The following is a 14,753-nucleotide window of genomic DNA, read 5'->3' as shown; positions in this document are numbered from 1 at the left end:
AAATACTCAGTATGAGTAAAATTGTGGTTTGATTCCATATGGAGTGAATTAAGTCGTTAATAGAATAAGGTACAAACACTGGCCTTACACCTATCAAGAGGTTTACCAGTCATTGCCTTTTCTACAAATTAATCCATAAAAAAAAAAAAACATGAATCGATATGAAAGAAACTACTATTGTACAACTCATGAATATGTGCTTGTGCACCTGTGCTAAGCATGGACACCAATGTTATGCTAGCTAATGACTGAGGCAAACAATTCAGCTAACTAGCATGACCTTATGACCTTATATAAAGTGACAACTAAGCTAGAAATAAGACAAAACTGTTGGTAATATCAATGTTTGTCTATAATACCATGGTGAATTGCTAAGAAAAGATCCAGTACGACTAAAATTACTCTTCGCATCAAGTGTATCCAACTTCTATAGCCTATAGGTCTCCATATTGAGAAACTACTCAGCAACACGGACCTCCCGAATAAATAAAAAAAAAAAAACATAATTGAAACACTCATAGAATTTGTAATGGTTTAATGTCTATAATTGAAACTGTATTGGATGTAATGGAAGTGTAACGGTCCTTGTGGGTCTCTACTGGTAATTTGTTGCCTTCTATTGGTGGTATGTAGATACCATTCAGGACCATAAATGATAATGGTTTAATTGTTCGCAGATGGTTTATAGTGGAAACCATTTGAATTTCTGTTTCTATTGTCCCTGCCAGCAGGTATTAAACTACCAGATTTGGAGCCGTTCGAAAATCTCGACTTTGGAAGTGAATAGCGCAAGACTGGGGCATTTCTCTCAAACACGATCCCATTTCAACTGGTGTTCTCGAACTCATTAAGCTTCTTCCTTTAGCGGATTCTTTGCCATAACATTCCACACACAAACTTTTCCATCTTTCCATCCATGTTTTGCTCATTGAGGGAGAGTACAAAAGGTCACACGGGACACTTACTGCGCTTCTAACACCTGTAATTCCATCTAAGTAGTTGCTAGAGTTTAGTAAACACGAGCGCACATAATTGCAGGTTTAGAGTACAGTAATACGAAGCCATAAGTCGGCAACACAAAGGTTTCATTAGGAAAATACCAGCCCAGTGCTCAACATTAACGCCGTCACACAGGTGGGCGGAACGACGGACTGCACCTTTTCGCTCTAGTTTTTCCAGCTGAAGAAAATGCTTACAGCATAATTCCCCAGAGACGAGGCCAAAAAAGGCTAGGTTCAGAAGGAGCGTCATGAAAACGAAAAGTGGTTTGTCAGGAGCGGAGAAGGATTTGAGGTGTGAATTTTGTGCTAAACTGATAGACCTTTCCCCTTCGGTTAATTGTTTTTAGTTTTTTTTTTTTTCCCTTTACTGCCAGGCAAGTTTTATTCGTTTGGTCGACTTTATCTGAAAAAGCAGAAAAGTGTCGTTTTCAGGTAACGTATCGCTGCAGCAATGGGTCAAAAATCGTTTAAAAAAAAAAAAAAAAGTTAAAATAAAAATACGGTGGGAAAAAAAGAGACACGACTCTGAATGTAATGTTTGTTCAGTTTATAAATACCATTATTTCCATTGTCATAATCTCTATAATCTTTCTCAGCTTGCAACGAGAGACAGACAGAGAGGTGGGAACAGAAAGGAAAAAAAAAAATTTCAAACAAGAGTTCATCAGTCTGTTGGAGCATGTCGAGGTCAAACAAACGGTGGCAAACAAATCACACGACTACAATACTGCCACGGGCTCGTCTGCACCGCGACCGGCCTTCTTTGTTCTTTACGTGCGAGTATGTACGTGTGAATGCATATTAAAAAGTACTGTGGGTATTTTGGGAATGAATGGCTGAATGGAACCATGTGGTTTGAGTACAGTATAGAGGAGAATTTATTGAGCAAAAGAAAGACAAAATTCTTTAAACAGAATTAAAACAACCTAAACAACTTGGCAATTTCACTGAGAAGATTAAAAAAGAAAAAAAAAAAACTTTAATGGCACCAAAAAGAGCTGAGGTGTAAAGAATACAGGGACTCATTCGAATTAGGTATGTGCTTGATATTAAATATTTATATCGCAATACAGTATCGTATTGCGGAGGCGGCCGGAATCCTCGTCCGCTGCACGGAATTATGGACTTTCTCGTTTGTGTTTGAAAAGTACACGTTAAGAATATTAATATATGCAAATATTGCGATGTATTGCGTAATTGATTATCGGCACATTCCTAGTTCGAAGGTTTCGACAAGTACAAAAAAAAAGACAATGACAAAATGACTGACATTTCAGAACCTGTGGCCAACGTGGCCCTGTAGCCAGGCCTGATGGGTAAGAGGAGAGGATTGTGGGTACACAGAGTGGACGGCGTGTGTCACGGCTGTCTCGGTACAGCGTCATGGCGGCAGTTTGCCCCGCCCCGTCCTGTTCGTGATGATAAAGATGACGACAGTAGTGGTGATGGTTGTCACAAAAACTATTTTCTCTAGTTCCTCTTTAACTTTTTCTCCACGTACGTGCACGCACACACACACACACACACACACACACACACACACACACACACACAGTCACACACTCGCACGCACGTACGCAGACGGAGGTGTGGGAGGTGTGTGAGGTTGGTCGTTCGCTCCTAGTTGCCCTTCTCCTGGAAGATGTAGAGGTTGTTGGTGGTCGCCACGGCGATGATGTTGGCGTGCGGGTGCCAGGCCGTGTGCAGGATCTTCTTGTTGAAGTCCAGGCTGTCCACGCTGATCTCGTCCTTCTTCCTCTTCCCGCCAGCGCACACGCGCCGCGGCTTCAGCACCTGCCGGGGCTTACAGCTCTCACGGCACGCCTCCAGGGTGACGTCTCGCCGCTGCGTGCGCTCCAGCATGCGGAAGAAGTTGTTGTATGAGCCCGTCATCACCACGCTGAGTGGGGGGAGGGAGAGCGAGAGAGAGAGAAAATAAATAAATAACAGTAAGTAAGTAAGTAAATAAATAAATAAATAAATAAATAAACACCGATTATGCAGCTAGTTTGTCACCAAGCAACAACATGAACATAGTGTACAAAAGTTTTAATGAGACGTAATGCCGCATACAAAAAACGCGCGTGCGTGTGTAGATGTTCCAAGTTCTCTGTGTATCTAGAATACAGTTTGAGCTGTGTGTGTGTGTGTGTGTGTGTGTACGTGTACGCATGGCCATGCTGACATTTTTAAGGTCTCTGTTTGTATTTGCAGGTATTTTCAGGGGGTGTGTGTGTGTTTGTAAGTGAGTCAGAGAAAGAATGTGTGTGTGTGTGTGTGTGTGGGCTTTTCGAGCACTCTGTGCGTGTGTGAACATTTCTATCTCTTTGTCTGTGTGTGTGAAGGTGTTTCAAACTTCCCCCGTTCTCCGACCAGCTGTGTTCTCATCACTAGTTACGTATGTAACATTTCCAGCTGTGTGTGTAGTCATCACTACTTATGTGTAAACTTTGCCAGCTGTGTGTGTGTAAAACATTACCAGCTGTGTGTAAAAGCTGTGTGTGTAAATGCTGCCAGCTGTGTATGTGTGTTGTGTGTAAACATTACCAGCTGTGTGTGTATTTAGTGAGCACCAGCAGAGTGAGTGAGTGACTGAGCGAGAGTGTGCGTGTGTGTAAGGAAAAATATAGAACAGGCGTTGAGCAAATGAGCAAATCTGACTGAATATCCAGTGCAACAGTCAGTGATGCGTCGAGTCCTCTAAACCTGCAGCGTGTGATAAGAGCGGCTCGTGTCGATAAGAGGACCCCACCCTCGCGCCGTCGACTCGCGCTGCACGAGTCCCTGCGAGTGAGCCGTTACCATAGAAACCTGTGATTTGCCTTTTTTTTTTTTTACCTGGAGAAAACATGTCAGGTAGAAATATATATATAGAAGAAATAACTAACAATTTGGCTAAATGATCTTCTCATCTGCTCGGTCGCTGGACGCGAACGTAACGCGTAAACATAACGGATCTCCGTTCCGATCTCCTCCTCACCTGTCGTTCCCGCTCCAGCAGCACTCGAACTTGTCGAAGATGCAGTCGTTTTCATAGAGCGAGCACAGCTTACTCCTGAGGTATTCGTGAACCTGTGGAGACCAGAAGGGTTGTGAGGTCAGAGTCGGCTAGCGCAGTGGTTCTCAACCTTGGAGTTAGGGTTAGATCGGAAGGGGGGCGCAAATTGTTTAAGAAATAATAATAAATAAAATAAAAAAAACAGGGCATCATTTGGGTCCTCGGTGTACTTCAATGCTTTTCAAATAGAATGTGCATAGATGAAAAAAGCCCACGTTCCCTCTCTCTCTGTATAAGGCGGAGCTTAGCCTGCCTTTTATAGCGACAAATCGAGGGACTCGTCGGACCAACCGTAACAACTTTCCAAATGTGTCCGGTACTGTCCTGCGACCGCGAGGTCGAGTGTCCACAAACTTTTACCGGTAGTGTATACACACACGTCCCGAAAGTCTCAATCATATATATATATATATATATATATATATATATATATATATATATATATATATATATATATATATAGATAGATAGATATGAATGAGACTTTTGGGACACCCTGTAATATCAAATGTGCCGTGACATCGCCCTCTAGTGGTTTACATGCTGCATAATCACCCTGTTGAAGCATTAAGAACATTACAATAGGATAAATATTATAATTCATAGTGTGCTGAAATTAACACATTTATTATTATTATTATTTAATATAATTTTTTTTAATTATGGACATTTTAGTCATTTGATTTACTCCATGATGACAAAGAACAGTTTTTTCAACAAAAAATTAAGTTGTTTTTTTTTTCCATTCAAAAGTTTTACTTCCTCCCACTGCACATTAGCTCATTAAAGCCTTTCTCTTTCTCCGATGTGCTTCGGTTAAATGAACATGGGTGAAATTCTAACATGGCCCTGACAGCAGCTGCTTCGTCATAGCTCGAATCGAAAAGGTTGCTTAACGAGGATTATGAAGCTACCGAACCTGTTGAGGTACAATCTCCCGTCTCCTGTCAATCACAGTGACACCAGCGCTTTTAACTCTAGCCGTCGTGTGATGTGGGAGAGCTGACAGGTGGGAATTAGGGAGAAAAGGGGGAGCACGTACTGTAGGCGAAATCACGTGCTATTTCGTTTGGATTTACACTTTACACTGCGCGCCCTCAATTATCTAATACAACAACGGACATGAATAAGTTCAACCACCCAACCAACCAACCAACCTCCAGTAAAACACCCTACACGGCCCCACCTGATACGTCTCCACTGGCCGGCTCTCCATGTTCAGGTCCCAGATCTTGATGGACAGATAATCTCGGGTCATCATGTAGCGGCCGCTGTGGCTGAACTTAACGTCCGAGATGGAAGAGATGATTTCTGAGAAGAAAGAGCGGTTGCTGGGGTCTTCTGGCTCCTCGAACACTGTCCCCACACACACACACACACACAATCGCTTTTAATGAAAAACATTTAAGCAATCAGGTTATATTAACTCCATCGTACGTTCCACGGTATTAAACGTAAGACCGTGTGAGTAATCCCGCCTTCGGCGCGGCGGTGAGACTCACGTTTGGAGTGTTTGTCGCAGAGGGCGGAGGCGCGCATGTCGCACATGCGGATGGTGCCTTTGCTGCTGCTGTAGACGAAGGTGTTGCACTGGTGCGGGTGGAACTCGGCCGCCGTGATCACCTCCGTCAGCTCCTCCATGTTGGCCGGCTTGATGTCCACGATGTCTGACGGCGAGTTAAGGAGTACGTGCAGCGCTCTGAGACAGAGTGCACTCTCTCTCTCTCTCTCTCTCTCACAACCTCTCTCTCACGTGTGCACTCTCAAATCTGAGTTTACTCAAATCTGAGCCAATATAGCTTTTAGCTAAATACGTCGATCTATTATCTCATTTATTATCCATGTATCTTATTTATTTATTAAGATTGATCTAATTTTAAAATCTGATCATCTCAAATAAGATTGTAGAGAGAGGATTTAGACACCATTTTGAATTGTTGTGTTTTTTTGTTTAAAGAATTAAAACTATCATATGTGTACCCGATATTCAAATACAAAGTCAAACAGGTATCTTTGTAAATCTGTAAATTCATGTAGTCTTTTGGAATTTTCAGGGATTTTTATTTATTAAAAAAAAAAAAAAAAAAAAAAAAAACATTTACTCATTTATTTTTGAATGTGCAACACTTGTGCAGCAATCATTCGTCACTTCAACTCTTGTGCTTGAGAGAAATTTACTTTAACTTACTTAAACACGCGCGCGTGCGCGCACCCTCTGCCCGAGCCTGACCTTTGCCCTGTGCAGGATACTGAAGCTGCGGTCGGTGATCTCCAGGTGCCACAGGTTGATGCGCAGGTCGTCGGCGGACAGGTACGTCTCGTTGTCGCTGTTTACTGAGATGGAGTTGATGTGGTAAGTGTGAGCGTTCGCGAACACACGCCGAGGGCTCGCCTCCACCATCAGGTCCATGGGCCTGAACACGGGTACCTGACGCACCACACAGAGCACGGTAAGACTCAGGTAAGACTCGGGAGGGATATGAGCGCGCGTACACGTGTGCGTGTGCGTGTGCGTACGTACCCGTAGAGTAGTAATGGTGGTCGAATCTCTGCAGCGGCCATCCTCCTCTTTCAGATTGTAACCCTCTGGTCTCTTATCGCGTTCACTTATCTTCCACAACTTTATAGTTTTATCTGTCGATCAAAAACAAAACAACAGGAATGAAGCGCTTTATGAGACTTAAAGGTGGACTATAACGGATGAGCTCCACATTCAGATATCTTCCATTTTCTGTTTTATATATCTCTATATATTTCCGTGTTGATTCTTTTGATTCGTTTGCCTGTTGGGTTTTCCGTAACCGAGTCGATTCAGAGTCGAATCATTTTCCTACTAGAGTTCAACTGGAAGCGGTTCGATATCACGTCGCGCAGACGCTCCCGGGCCTTATTATAATGATCTGAACAAATGCGATTTTAACGTTGTACAGACGGCGGGACGTTACTCTGCTCATGTTTTACGCACGTCTTTACTGAGAAAAACATCTGCGATTAACCAGGCCAAAGTAAACAGTCGGTCAATACCCGGGTGCGAGATCATCGATCTCGGACACGCAGCCTCTCCTGCGGATATAAAGCGCGCTCGCTTCAGTAACGCGTGAAACGTGAGCTTCTACCTGTAAGTGTGTGAGGTTTCGCGTGCTTTCGCTGCATCCTGCCTCGGAAACACTCACCGTTCGTGGACAACAGGAACTGTGCGGCGTTTTTCTGTGGCAGCCAGCGGATCTTGTTGATCTTCTCCTCGATCTCCAGACTCTTCAGGTAGTCGAACTCGGGCTCGTGGCTCTGGAACGTGCTGTAAACGTTGTAGTCGCTGCGGCACTGTGCCTTGTTCTGGAGCGTTAAATAATAATAATAATAATAAAAAATAAAGGACAGAGACCGATTTTGTTAGATGCAGGACAAAATATAGCTCACAAATCATTCTTCTTACGCATTATAATTCGCACCGTTTCCTCCGAGACCCTCTACGGATGAAAACGCGTTACTGTTCGCGTCACTATCGAACCGCTTGTTCATCAAGGACACGCCACGTCTCCATCTGCCGGTCTTGTAGGCTGCATGCGTTGCATATTAATGTTTATTTTCCCCTGTTATTATAACTATATCTGTCCTAATACATTGTAATGTCAACAATCATCACAAAACAGCTTCGATCTCGGGGACTTTTTTGTGTGTGTGTTGCAGGCAAAAAAAAAAAAAAGGCTAGATTTTTTTTTTTTGCAGAATCGCAACTGCGCGAAATTGTTTTGCGCGCTCTATCGCAGCGACGTTTGTTGGTAAATGAGACCTTTCGGCTGTACTCGCACGCGACTCGAAGACGGTTTCGGTTGAACGAGCGGCGTGACGGCGTCACGTGATGCGTCTCGGCCCATGATTCTGAAAAATTTGCATGCGCCTTCAAAAGATAGTTATAATCACAAAAAGTTCAAATCACCTAGGCAACTATCAATCGCTTCGGAGCTTTGGGCGTATTTCTGAGAGAGAACTCGTACCGGTGTTCGCCGATGTTAAAACGCGTGACTAATCGAATGGCGAATATGCAGTGTGGAGCGATGCATGATGGGAAACGTGTGCTGATACCTCAGTGTCTTGCTGGAAGATGACGACGCGTCCGCCTTTGTCTCCGGTGGCTAACAGCTCCCCTGAGTGGTTGAACTCCACGGTAGAGATGATATCAGCTGTCGGAAACACACACACACACACACACACACACACACTCAATAACCGGGTACACTATACAGCAGGATGTTGACGCACATTATGTCATCGTGAACATTTTAAAAGCACAGCGTGTTATCATGCACACATTTTGAAGACACGTCGCTGCTGTTAAAACCAGACGACCGACACGCCGGCGGTAAACCAGCAGTTACGGTGGAATGAGAGATGAATATCAGCACACGGCGAACACACTCCCACGCTGCTCTAAAATAGGTGCGTGGCCGTCTGAGTCTCGCTCGCCTGAGACTGATTCACGCTTTAACCCTCGGCTGTTCGCTGCTGCACAACGACAAAACGAGCGTGCGTGCAAGAGAGAGAGAGAGAGAGAGAGAGAGAGAGAGAGAGAGAGAGAGAGAGAAGAAGGAGGCTTTTGTGTGAGCTCGGGCTCCCTGAGGCCTCTCTTTAAGTGTGTGCGAGAGAGCGAGAGAGTTAGTTCATATAGTACAAAAGGACGTCCATCTTTTCAAAGCAGGAATAATACCCATGGGACGAACCAAAGGGGTGCAGGGACGGGGGGATGGGGGGACGGGGGAGTTGGCTTTGGTCTGCAGAATGAAATGAAGGACCGTGAAACTGAGAGCAAGCTTCTCGAAAGCTTAAATAAATAAATAAATAAACCATCTTTTTTTAAAAATTCCATGCTGTAAATACATACACGGATACAGAACGAAGTATACGCCGTTTATCTATTAGTTCCTGGCTTTTCAGACACTCGGTACAGTTCACTGAAGAATCCTGGGAGATTTCGAGGGCGTCCGCGTGAAAGACCACGGATCCCGGCGACGAGTCCGAGCGTGTCGGGCGGCGTCGGTGCCGTTAGTGAGAGTTACGCAAGACGGAGGACGTCACGAACAGCTGATTGTACGGAGCCTAAAACGCTGCGTTTCGGACGACTGGGAATGTTTTCTAACCGGCTCGGACCCTCCTGCTTCGAAGCGTTCGAGTCGGAAATGAAAACGAACACACGCTTTAAACCGTCAACGCAAACCGGAAGGAACGAGTTGTTTGGTTAGCGCTTCAGGTTATTTTTTTTTAAAGAGCGGAGGTGATGCATCGGTGTGAAACGAGCAGCGTTAGAGAAGTGTAATGAGCTCGTTTGCATATGACATGAATATGCAAAACAACACATTTGTTTAAAAGTTTTACCGGAATACAATCCGGATACAAGGCGCGGTTTAAAGGGATTTGATTTAAATCGGACAAAAAGGAGAAGAAGAAGAAGAAGAAAAAAAAAAAAAAAAAAACCACACACACACACGCATCGGAACGTGTCTATGCCGTATTTCGGAGTGAAGTGGGCGGGGCCTCGGTTTGATCGGCGCCTCGTTCTAACCCGCGACCGATCATTTCCGACTCCTGCGACGACGTAGACCAACAAAAATCCTTCTGGTGCAAGAGGATAAAAGTTTCCATGCAGCCGGGAATAGAGGCGATGATTCGAAAGTTTGTGCCCCCGCATGGAATAACGTCTAAGGTGTGCCGTGGTTGTTATTTAACAACCTCTCGGTCTCCGTCCCACACGACGAGGAAAAAAACGCACTCGCTCGTCACGATCTATTTGTATCCTTCGGATCGCTTTAAAAATAAATAAATAAATAAAATGAAGTCGTTGTGGTTGGAGTTAAAGTTATGTGGGAACATGACGAGGCAGGATTCACGTCTTCCTTCTTTCACAATCAGATTCCAGCGTTCTGTAAGCTGAACAGAATACACACACTTCCTTATTAGTGCAGAGCGAACATTGTGCATCGAATACCAGGCATGGTAGGAGCCACTTATCCAGAGCGACGTATACTATAGGAGAGTACCACCGAGAACATTTCGTTATTAAAGAATAGAAAAAGTAAAAAGACAGAACGAAAGCGAGCCAAAACAAACCTATAAACGAAGACAAATAAAACGGATCATTACAGAAACGTCACCGGATGAAAACGCCGTAAACAAACGCCTCAGCTGACGGGAGATGTAGCGCTTGTTTATTATTAATACGTTTACAGATTATGAAGTCTTTTTAACGGCACAGAAGGGAGTGAAAATAACCCTGACTTCTGATTTTCCGTCTTTACTCCGATTGCTCATTTCTTGCTCCTAGCTGTCGGTGCTCTTATACCTTATATGGAGTTTTGTGGGCGTCACAAAATGCAAATGAGCCGTGTCGGGATTCGCATTTTACGTCTGATCGACGTGCGCGCGCGTGTAAGAAGAAAAATCTGCGAAACTGTCGTTTAATCCTGTGAAAAATGTTAGTGCGGTGTTTACGCACAACTTTACGAAAAAACTGTAAACATCGTGCTGAAATTTACTTTCTTTTAAAAAAAATAAAAATAATAATAATTACTTCTACACATTTAAAGGTTAAAAAAGAAAGCAAGCACTTACCTTCGGCTACGTCATCATCGATTGCTCCTTTGACCTGCGAGAAGCACCACTGCACGTCGTTGCCCCCGCCTCCGGCACCTGCGGCGAACAAAACGCACGGCTTAAACTCCGCCCACAACCACAAACGCTCCGATCTGATCGCAGAGAACAGATCAAACCCCACGGACGTGTGGAGGGGTTCGTTCTAACATCCTGACACCTCGGCGTAAAACAGATACACCAGCTCGCATACAATCTGCGTCCACTTTATTAGGAACGCCTTCGCCTCGCCTCGCGGCCAATCGTGTCACGACGAGAAGCACGCCCTGGCTGAGCGACACACTTACAGCTCATAGGACTGTCCTAGGAAAATGTAAAGTCACGGACATAAGACGCAGTGGAAAAGCAGGATGTGCGGCTGCGCTATTAAAAGCCGCCTGGAGGGAAGCGACGCAGACGAGGACGAGGAGAGTGGCGTTCAAGTGTGTTTAGAAAAATGAGTAAAGACGCTTCATTACAGAAATAGAAGCGTTAAAAAAAAAAAGCACGAGTTAAAGAGAAGAAACAGGATGGGTTAGTCATCAAAACCGAACGTCAGATTACACAATAAACCGGTTCACCGTGATGACTGAGCATCGATCCAAAGCGTCGTTTTACTCGTGTGTGAGAAAAGAAAAAAAAATAAAATCACGACGATTGGCTCGTCACGCCAGTACGAAGGTGCGCCAACTGACCAGTAGCACGTCTCATCCGATTTATATCACTTTAGACTCCGCTTTACGAACTTAATCGCGTACAAAAAGCGTCTCTGAGATTTCCGCACGCAGACTGTGTCGTTATTTTTAATTAAACTGTTTAAAAAAGGAATATTATAACGGATATTCACTAGAACAGAATAACATCTGCACGATCTGATCTCTTGTGACATTTTTAAACAGACATTCATCAAAACTTGACCAGCCATAGGGATATAAAGACGGCTGAGCCGTTATTCCTTCCTGAACGCGTTCCGCGTATAAGCAAATATATGCAAATTAAATTGAAATAAAACAACAATAGGAATGCTATAGTGGAAATATTACAAGACCGCTTCACTTTCCAAAGTAAAGAAAATCACAAGGAAGAAACATGATGATTTTATTACAAACCTTAACGATTAGGTTTTATTCACGTAAAGGAACATTTTTAATTAAACGTACGGTTACGGTGGATCGCAAAGGCATCCTATAGACAACTGCATCATAACCATAATAATAATAATAATAATAATAATAATAGGAGGAATTAAAAAAAATAAAAAATGAAAAAATCAAGATGCATGAAGAGAAACATTTCAATAATCACAATCAGGGCAGAATAAATCATAAACAAAACAAAACTTAAGGTCGGTAGCGATTCCCACACGCCTATACAGTCGAGTGCAAAAGTTTGCGCACCCTTCCCAGGTGAAATGAAACCACGGTTCGAGATTTTATTGGTCACGTACACAGTTATATACGTACATATTTCAGGCACGTTAAATATTTAAGTCACCGGCCACATCGGGGTGCTCGGGTCTTAATTATGTGGGTCTAATTTGAAGAAGAAAATAAAGAAATAAATGAATAGTGAATCGCGCCAGATAATTAACTTTTAAAAACTTAAGCTTGAATGAGTTTGTGAGTGGGGTGCGTAAATATAAATATGTTCATTTAAATAATAATAATAAATAAATAAAAGCTTAAATATGTTTTGGACTGGGTGTAGAGTTTATTTGAGGAGCTTTTGGATCCAGCGGTCCCCCTTCAATCCCAATTCAGTAAACATGGGGGGTGCAAACTTTTGCACACAGAGTTACAGTGAGCAGATTTTCTCCTGAACGATTATGATGGAAATTGTGTGTGCATTGGTTGCTCCGGTCCTGAATGAATCAACTTTAGAAATCAGGAAATAAGTGACCTTGAACCTGAGGAAGGTGCTGGATATAACCTAAATATGAGACGTTATTGCTATTATTATTATTATTATTGTTGTTGTTATTATTAAGCACAATCTTTATCATCCCTGCGTGCAGAAACGCAAGGACGAACACCTTCACAGATATTCCTCAAGAAGGGTTTATGGGTTGAAAATGATTTTTTGCAGCTGAAAAATTATTATTTCCTCCCCACACATTCTCACTGCACATGACTCTGCAAATACTCATTAAAGTTCATCAGCTAGTTAGTTGAAATCCCTACAAACCTATTCCAGATGAGTAAGTGACAATATATTTAATATAAACTCACCAAAATACAGTGATCATTAAACATAAATAAAGAAATAAAAGTCAATCATTCAATAATGCGCCTGCTTTACTGGCAGCAAGTTGAGCTAGCAAAGCCGCGCTATTCATCCCCACCCATTTTCCGAAACATCCCGCCTCCTCAGATATGATTGGCTAACACGTTCCATTCGCTAACAGCCCTTCAATAACAACAAGCCAATCATAGCACAGGAGGCGGGATGGGATTAACCAATCAAGTCCGCGTGTCTGATCATATCGGAAAACAGGTAGAGCGGGGGAAAAACACGCTAGCAAACCAAGTAAATTTGCCCCCTTCCCATCCCTTTGCGTACTCAACGTACAGAGGTTCAACGTAAAGAGCTAGACACAATAAATGCAATAAAATGGTTTAATTAACACACACAAGATTAAATTAAAAAAAAAAAAGTTTGGGCGGAGTTGCTGACGAACCGGGAGGGAGAAGCAGGATGCTAGCATGCTAAGATAAAATAAGCTAAGCTAAAGGCACGAGCACTGTTTCCGTTTCATGGGATCAGTCCCATGTGATGATAGGAAACAGTCGCTGCAATACAGAGTTGTTAATAACGCGGTCAGATTTTAAGCACGCTGCAATCATACAGGAACCGATGCATTAACTAGCTATCATGACGTTCATGCAGGCTAGCAGTTAGCTTAGCAAAGTTACCTGCCATGGCGAGAGAGAGAGAGAGAGAGAGGGAGGGAATCTCAGCGGCTGATAACTTTCCCGAGGTTTGTGTTATTGCACCAACGAAATAATTAAAATCTGTGCTAGATAATAAATCTCGGATGTGTTCTGGCCGCTTTATTTTCTCTCCACCTTTCTCAAGCTGAAGTCCCTCTGAACCAGTCCAACAATCCTCCTTCAGCCTTTTCCTCCCACACTCCACTATCCACATTCAAAATGGCGCAACCCCGCCCTGCCGTGACGCCATCAACACGCGCCGACATCTTTCGGGGAACCTTCCCTGACATGACGCCTTTCGTGTGCGTCAATATGTGTGTGTTTTATATCGGCGCATATCTATCTCGTTTTAAATAATTTTTACTCTTAATTAACTGAAAACAATACAATACAATCCAGAGTGCCTGTTTTTTGCAAACAAGAGCAGGGGTATATATATATATATATATATAATATTACAAAATAAAAATAAAAACTTTTTTTTTTTTTAAAAAAAGCGTAAATAAAAAAAAAGAGTGTATTTTGAATTTTTACATTATGAAATAGTCTGCAATGTAGAAAGCCATTTATAGGCTATATTCATTTTAAAATTTCATTAGTTGATTATAACCATTTCATGACATGATTATAATAACATATTCCATTATAATTAAACAATATAACTGCAAGTTGCTGTTGCGAACAACCGCCCCCCCTTCCTGGAATATGACCAAAGTAATTGCTAAATATTTTCAGGGCTAATTTTACTGAAAACACATTTATAATCAATATTAAATTGAAATGTTCATACAGCAATCGGTCATTCATCCATCCATTTTCCATACCGCACAGGGTCACGGTGAGCCTGGAGCCTATCCCAGGAGACTCGGAGCACAAGGCAGGGGTCACCCTGGACGGGTTGCCGACCCATCGCAGGGCGCAATCACACACACATTCACACACTACAGACAATTTGGAAATGCCAATCAGCCTACAGCACATGTTGTTGAACTGGGAGAGGAAACCGGAGTACCCGGAGGAATCCCCCGAAGCACAGGAAGAACATGCAAGCACTGTGCATACATGGGATTCGAACCCCCAACCCCAGAGGTGCAAGTTATCTCCTTAACTTTATTAATGATACAATATTACTTGGGCATGAGC

General features: G+C 43.0%; 1 protein-coding gene across 2 annotated transcripts; it reads right to left on the bottom strand.

Moving 5' to 3' along the window:
- Positions 1-1,533: 1,533 nt before the first annotated feature.
- ppp2r2ab (protein phosphatase 2, regulatory subunit B, alpha b) lies at positions 1,534-13,849 on the bottom strand. Of its 2 annotated transcripts, none has more exons than XM_017489894.2 (10): positions 13,593-13,849; positions 10,663-10,740; positions 8,143-8,240; positions 7,233-7,392; positions 6,581-6,693; positions 6,310-6,487; positions 5,562-5,726; positions 5,246-5,415; positions 3,982-4,073; positions 1,534-2,901 (listed from the first exon to the last, which is right to left on the bottom strand). In XM_017489894.2, the coding sequence occupies exons 1-10, from the start codon at positions 13,822-13,824 to the stop codon at positions 2,622-2,624; spliced, it is 1,566 nt and encodes a 521-aa protein (XP_017345383.1). In that variant the 5' UTR covers positions 13,825-13,849; the 3' UTR covers positions 1,534-2,621. The 2 variants fall into 2 exon arrangements, with proteins under 2 accessions (XP_017345383.1, XP_017345384.1); XM_017489895.2 differs by having other exon boundaries at positions 13,746-13,845.
- Between the last annotated feature and the right edge of the window lie 904 nt (positions 13,850-14,753).

This window comes from Ictalurus punctatus, chromosome 16, assembly GCF_001660625.3.
Source record: "Ictalurus punctatus breed USDA103 chromosome 16, Coco_2.0, whole genome shotgun sequence".
Lineage (NCBI taxonomy): Eukaryota > Metazoa > Chordata > Actinopteri > Siluriformes > Ictaluridae > Ictalurus > Ictalurus punctatus.
Note: the sequence above shows the minus strand (reverse complement) of the source record. Positions and strands in the feature narration are given on the sequence as shown.